Source organism: Chondrus crispus, genomic scaffold (assembly GCF_000350225.1).
Source record: "Chondrus crispus Stackhouse genomic scaffold, scaffold_187, whole genome shotgun sequence".
Classification (NCBI taxonomy): Eukaryota; Rhodophyta; class Florideophyceae; order Gigartinales; family Gigartinaceae; genus Chondrus; species Chondrus crispus.
In genome coordinates, this window is record NW_005179059.1 from 31385 (window position 1) to 37543 (window position 6159).

Consider the following 6159-nt stretch of genomic DNA (forward strand, 5'->3'; position numbering starts at 1 on the left):
CTCGCCGCCGCCATGGCCGCCGTCGTGTGCCCCGCCCCGCTCGTCCTCGACGTCGGGTGGGCCTCCACGCGCGTCCTGGTCCACCCCGACACCCTCACCCTCGCCCCCGTTGGCTTCATGCACGTCGCAGAGCGCGCCCGCGACCGAGCACTCGCACCGCTCGCCGTCCGCCCCACCCCGAGACGCCCTCAGAGTCTCCGCCTGCCCGTGTGACGTGCTTTTCGACCCACATGACGGTACGAAAACTTGCCCACTCTTTCTTTGATCCGCCCCGAGCTGTGCGTTCCGCCGCGTGAGCGCTGACCTCCGCGTCCTGTGTGTCTTTGTCTATCTATCTCTCTCTCCCTCTTTCTCTCCTCTCTTCTACAGACGAGTGCAACGTCGCCGCGGCCGTGCTGCGCGCGCTGCCCTCGTGCCGCGACTTGTACACGCGCGCGCGGCTCCGAAATTGCATACTGCGAAGCATCTGAGCGTCCCGGCTCTGAGATACCTTGTCTCACGAAAACAGCTCGAAACGGGTTAGCAGCAATGTCATGACCACTCTCATGAACGGTCATTTCCAGAATCGTCGGTTTCGGAATTACTTCCGGAGTGCCATGCCCTGCTGGAAGCTGCAAACTATTTTCGTTCCTCTCACTAGGACCGCCGTAATTGTCTGTTGAAATGTGCTGTTCGCTTCTCATATCAAGAAGCTGTCTAGACACAACTGGTTCTGGGGCTGCGAATGGAGCGTCTTCTTCTAGAGCATCTGCATCGTGCTCATTTCCACAGTCAATATTTATATCTGACCGTGAAGCACTGATTCTGTGGGGTCTGCTGAGGCTCGTTCCTTCATCCCGACCAGCATACAAGCCGGTCCCTTCTATCGCGCTGTTAATAATGGCAGCATATTCTTGCAGGACATCGTCCGCGTCCCCGACTCGAGGGCCCCTGGGGAGCATCTCAGAAAGGCCGTTGGCCACACAACGATCATTTGCTGCACGACGATGATTCAGCATTGTCTTTAGACAAACAGCCCTCCCCCGCGGATAGCATCTGCAATCATAGGCAGGCAGGCAGATATACTGCGATTCTATGCATACATTTCAAGTACTGATGCAAAGCTGTTTGTGACGGTGGATCAGGAGAGGGGCCGTAGGTGTAGGCAAATAGGCATAGGTAAATGTACCGTTTCTTCTGACTCTAGGTTGCAAGGCAAGCTGTCGGTTACTGGAAACCGTTCTGATAAAAACACTGCCCCAACTTCCGCGCTGACCCTTGCCAGCGCGTGTCTGACGACCACATGGACATATCAGGTGATCGTGCAGGACAGTAAATAGAGAACCACAAAAGTCAGAATAACATCAGGAAGAGAGAGATTTTTCACGCTGGTCACCTAGTAACTTACGGCTTTGCTCTGCTTTCAAAGCGGAAAGCAGAGCTTGGGGGAGGTTGTGGCGGTGATAGCGAAAGGCTGGGCTGGGCGGAGGCAAGGCAGCGTGCGTGAACATGCAGGCAGCCGGCACCGGCGCACGCAAAACACGACGCCGTGTCAGTGGCATAGCGTTATGGTCGGGTAGTGGGGTGTTGCGCTGAGGGGAGCCGGGGGGAAGTAGAGCGTTTGTGCCCAATCGAGAACTCGCCATCAACGGGAGCACGAAGAGGGCGCGATCGTGTTTGCGACGCCTCGAAGAGCGGATGCACTTTTTTTGAGCGGATGCACTGCGGATTTTTGGAATCACGACTGTTGATTCGATGTTTGTAATGTACCGTAAAGCGTGTTGCGGTTCGGGAATGATCATGTTCATGGCCTCTCGAGGAGTGACGAAAGCGTTCCGCAATTGGACAGTGTGGGATATTTAGAAACGGCAAAAATTGGTTATTTTTTAAAAATGGCAACAAAACAACTGTCCAACGTCTCCCTTGGAATCAACTCTAGCTCCCTTGTCCCCGGGGTGGGCGGTGGCTTCTGCAGCGTCTTCGCCCTCGCCGCTAGCCTTGTCTGCTTCATGCTCGTCAATATCAACCTCCCCCTCAGTAACATCCGCGGCGTCCGCATACGAGCTAGCGGCGTCAGTCTGTCGAAAAAGTCTGACACATTTTTCGGCTCGCATCGCGAGAGGGATGCTGGCTTGTGGGCCTCGCCAATTCCAGCAGATTTCACGGCAGACTTGATCACGGCGAGTACGTCCGTCAAGCGCTTCCCATCTAGCTCGAAGGCCTCCTTTTCCTCTAACGAAATATTCACGCTGCCGGTCATGGCAGGGGCTGGTTGCATCACAACGGAAATCGGTTTGGAGGTCGCCACGGCAGGCCGTGTTGATGCACCCGGTACTGGCAACGCCTTCATCTTGCTAGCCTCCAAGGTGGTGTTCATCAGGGGCTGTGGCGTACGTTTCAGACTAGACTGAGGTTGAAACTGCTTCCACTGCACGCTCCCCTCGGCATGTGCTCCAGCCACGGGCCTTTTTTCGGGACGGCCAGCCTTGCTTTCTTCATGGAACTCTCTCCTCGTTCTTCCAAGCGGAAGGCAGGCCTCTTTTTCGGGCTCGAGGGAACAGGTCTTGTAGTGGGTGCCAGCAGCTGCAGTTTCACATTGTGTTGTTGCATGCCGTGCCCGAAGGTCCGTTGGGATGCCTGTACGTCCACGATCTTGTGCTCGGCAACTGCGGCCGTCTTTTTGTGAGGTGTTTGCCTCTGAGCTGTTGACGCTTGCTTGTCCGCAATACCACTAATGTTGATCTTCATGCGTCCGGGCGTGCTAATCGGCTTGGATGTAGTACGTTTCCCAGAACTCTCAGACGTCACATTTCGCGATGGGGATCCTTCCGAGCCCCCAACCGTGCCGCCACGCCGCCGCACCATCCGCGGCCGCGCCCGCCCACTCCGCCGCGCAGCCTGCAACCCGGCTCTCTCGCAATCCACTTTCTGTCCCTACGCCGCCCATCTCTACTCCTTGCCGCCTCCGCCCGCGCCCTGCCGGCCCCAGCCCCCTCCCGTCACCAGCTCGTCTTCCACGCCTCCCACCCCCCCTTCGTCCGAGGACAACTCTGATGAGTTCTCAGAAACGGACGAGTGGGTCATGGCGTTGGAAGGCCTCTTCCTGGAGGCCCTGAAGACCTACTACCAGGGGACGCCCATGTTCAGCGACTCGGAGTTTGAGACGCTGCGCGACGAGTTGGATCATCTTGGTTCTGCCAGTATCCGCCTGGGCGCCATGGAGAAGATCTGGATACAGGCTACTAGTGCGAGGGATTTTGACCGCCGCGTGAGGGAGGAGTTCGAGATGTCGGAGGACGACTTGAACAAGCTCAAGACTAAGCTTCTTAAGTCGGGGCTGGCAAAGAGGCCGACGGCGATGCTGGAGCCAAGAAAAGGGGGCACGAAGAGGCGCGCGCTTCCGGTCGATGCCGAATTTATCAGGGATGCCCAGACGATTGAGGCTGTCGACAAGATTGAAGAGAGATTGAAATGGTGCGTCTTTGCACGCGAGCAACGCTGTTGATTGCCCGCATCTTCGTCTCGTTTTTGTGCGTCTCTTACCAATTTTGTTCACCTTGTCTTGATATGATGTGCGTCTCTCCGTTTTGCGTGAAAACAGCCTTCTTTTTTCCGATGCCAGCGAAGAGCGCCTCAAGATCATGCTGCTCTACCTCCCTGCTGTCCTCATGTCCTTTGTCACCGCGTCCGTCTTCACCATATTGTTTGCTCTGCTAGATGGAGATGCGCATCACCGTGACCAACGCCGGCCGATTTCGACTGGACATTCTTTCGTACGTCGTTATGCTGACCTTCTGGTTGTCAAACCAAGTCACCCCTGTAATGCTCGATTATCTCGACCTCGGCCAGCCGTCGCTGATGCGAGGAGACTGTCCCATCTGCGGGTTGCCCGTTTCGTGCCTTTTCACGGGCGCAGCGCGTTCGAGAGATGAGAGGAAATGTCGTGCGTGTGGGTCCGTCGTAGGGTTCAACAAGAAGTGGTACAAAATTTACCTGGTCTCTCCTCCGCGTACGCGCAAGTATCAACAACCTGACTAAAAGTGTCTACCGCTAGGCCTTCGATACGATCTGCTTTGCTGCTTTCGTTTTGCTTTCGGGTTTATTTTATTACATTGATACATCGTCGCGGCTGCTACGGCAGAAATGTTATGGCAGTCTCTTGCGACGACTGGCCGTGGTTCGGAAAAAGGGCTACAGAGGTGTATATCTTGACGACATCCGTCAATGACGAGCATCGAAAGCCAAGAGAGAATTCTAATCCTATCGCTTCATTGCCATAAGCAATTGCGTGCATCCTTCACTTTTGCATCTGGTTAAGATCAAGGGCACGTGCACTTGTCAACACTGTAGCAGACCTTCCTACCAGTCTCATTGCTGTCGCCTCAATGTGGGATGCACTCAGTCCAGCTTCTTCGTACTGCTCACCTTGGCTGCCATGATCAATGTATCGATCTGGTAGAACCATGGGGCGGAACTTGACCTTTCCATCGTCCAACATACCCTCGAGCACAGCAAAGTGTAGCACATGGTCTCCGAACCCACCGATCGAACCTTCCTCCACAGTGATGATAATTTCATGGTCATTGACAAGCTTGCGAATCAGATCTCGATCTAAAGGCTTCATAAACCTAGCGTCAGCGACCGTGACAGGGATGGTGTTCGCCTCCAAAGCTTCGGCTGCTTTCACGCTCTCCAAGAGCCTGGTTCCTAGACTGAGAATTGCGACTGAACCCTCCTTCGGGCTTGGAGCTTTGTTGCGAATGATGCGACCCTTGCCAATCGCAATCGCATGACCTCTTTCTGGCATCACATCATACTTGCCACCAAGCTTCTGATTAATAACGTCAAGACCCACCCCAACTCCACGAGGGTAGCGCACGACAGAGGGGCTATCGTTAATTGCCAATGATGTGGCGACTATATTTTGTAGCTCACTCATCGCTGGGGGCCATGATTATCATGTTAGGAATGCAACCAATGTAGGCGAGATCAAATGAGCCATGATGCGTTGGTCCTTCGTTTCCGACGAGTCCCGCGCGGTCCAGAATGAATCGTACAGGCAACTTCTGAATGGAAACGTCGTGAATGAGTTGATCGTAACCTCGTTGCATGAAGGTTGGGTAGATGCAACAGAACGGCTTGTATCCCTCGCATGCCATGCCTCCAGCCATCGTCACTGCGTGTTGCTCAGCAATGCCGACATCGTGGCACCGCTTCGGAAAACGTTCCCCGAAAATATTTAAACCAGTGCCTCCGGGCATGGCCGCTGTAATGGCGACAACCTTGCGATCATGTTCGGCCTCAGCGATCAATGCTTTTGAAAAGACGGAGGTATAGCTGGGGGTCTGGGAGACACTCTTATGCTGCTTGCCGGTGCCGACGTCAAAACGGGCGACACCGTGGTATTTGTCTAGGGAAGCCTCCGCGGGGGGGTATCCCTTGCCCTTTTCAGTCTTGACATGGATCAAGACGGGTTTGTTGCCAGGCATGTCGCGGACGTTCTCGAGTACGGGAACAAGGGTATCAAGTTTGTGTCCATCAATGGGACCAACATAATAAAAACCAAGCTCCTCGAAAAGCGTACCTCCCTGCGCCATGATGCCCCTCGTATATTCGTCAACCTGCGCTGCGACGTCCTGGATCTCCACTGGGAAGAGCTTGGAGAAGCTTTTGGCCATACCTCTCATATCCTGGAACGGCCTCGATGACATGAGGCGAGAAGTATAATCACTGAGAGCACCTGACGGACGAACGCCGGCGACCGTTTTGGTGCCTGTGGGCGGAGATACTTGGTCGTTATCATTAAGAATGACAATCATATGGTTGAAACATTACCGTCTTCGGCCGGGGTTTCTCTTTCACTACATCCACGATGTACATCATACATGCGTCATAAAACACATCAAACGTAGGTTTTTGTAGATGGAAGAAGGAAGTATTTTGCCACATCGCTACCTTTTTCCTGTCCAGACGGACCCAAAACCGTGACCGAAAACACGAATGGTTTGTTCACCATCTTTTTGATTCTGACGCGATTTTTCTTTCAGGAAAGCTCTGCAAAAGAACTCTTGGAACCATCGCGACCTTCAAAAAACTCCAGAGTCCATTCCCCATCTGGCCTGATCTTTGCGTCAACTGTAGAAAACGTAAAGCGACGGACTGGCTTCGATGTGCCTTCCC

At 54.2% G+C, this 6159-nt stretch overlaps 2 protein-coding genes across 2 annotated transcripts; both read right to left on the bottom strand.

Moving 5' to 3' along the window:
- Positions 1 to 4276: 4276 nt before the first annotated feature.
- Positions 4277 to 4786, bottom strand: CHC_T00003375001 (hypothetical protein). The gene is made up of 2 exons (XM_005714639.1): positions 4706 to 4786; positions 4277 to 4642 (listed from the first exon to the last, which is right to left on the bottom strand). Exons 1-2 carry the CDS (start codon positions 4784 to 4786, stop codon positions 4277 to 4279), a joined length of 447 nt encoding a protein of 148 aa, XP_005714696.1.
- Positions 4787 to 4910: 124 nt separating this feature from the next.
- On the bottom strand, positions 4911 to 5798 carry CHC_T00003376001 (hypothetical protein). The gene is made up of 2 exons (XM_005714640.1): positions 5677 to 5798; positions 4911 to 5583 (listed from the first exon to the last, which is right to left on the bottom strand). Exons 1-2 carry the CDS (start codon positions 5796 to 5798, stop codon positions 4911 to 4913), a joined length of 795 nt encoding a protein of 264 aa, XP_005714697.1.
- Positions 5799 to 6159: the final 361 nt, after the last annotated feature.

Bases quoted from the DNA above. Each gene is read 5' to 3' on its own strand.
- CHC_T00003375001 (XM_005714639.1), bottom strand. From the start codon at position 4,786: ATGCCAGAAAGAGGTCATGCGATTGCGATTGGCAAGGGTCGCATCATT. The intron at 4,643-4,705 runs GTCGCAATTCTC...GAAGCTTTGGAG, and splicing joins CAAGCCCGAAGGAGGGTTCA to GCGAACACCATCCCTGTCAC.
- CHC_T00003376001 (XM_005714640.1), bottom strand. From the start codon at position 5,798: ATGATTGTCATTCTTAATGATAACGACCAAGTATCTCCGCCCACAGGC. The intron at 5,584-5,676 runs GTTCCAGGATAT...CGAATATACGAG, and splicing joins CGCCTCATGTCATCGAGGCC to GGGCATCATGGCGCAGGGAG.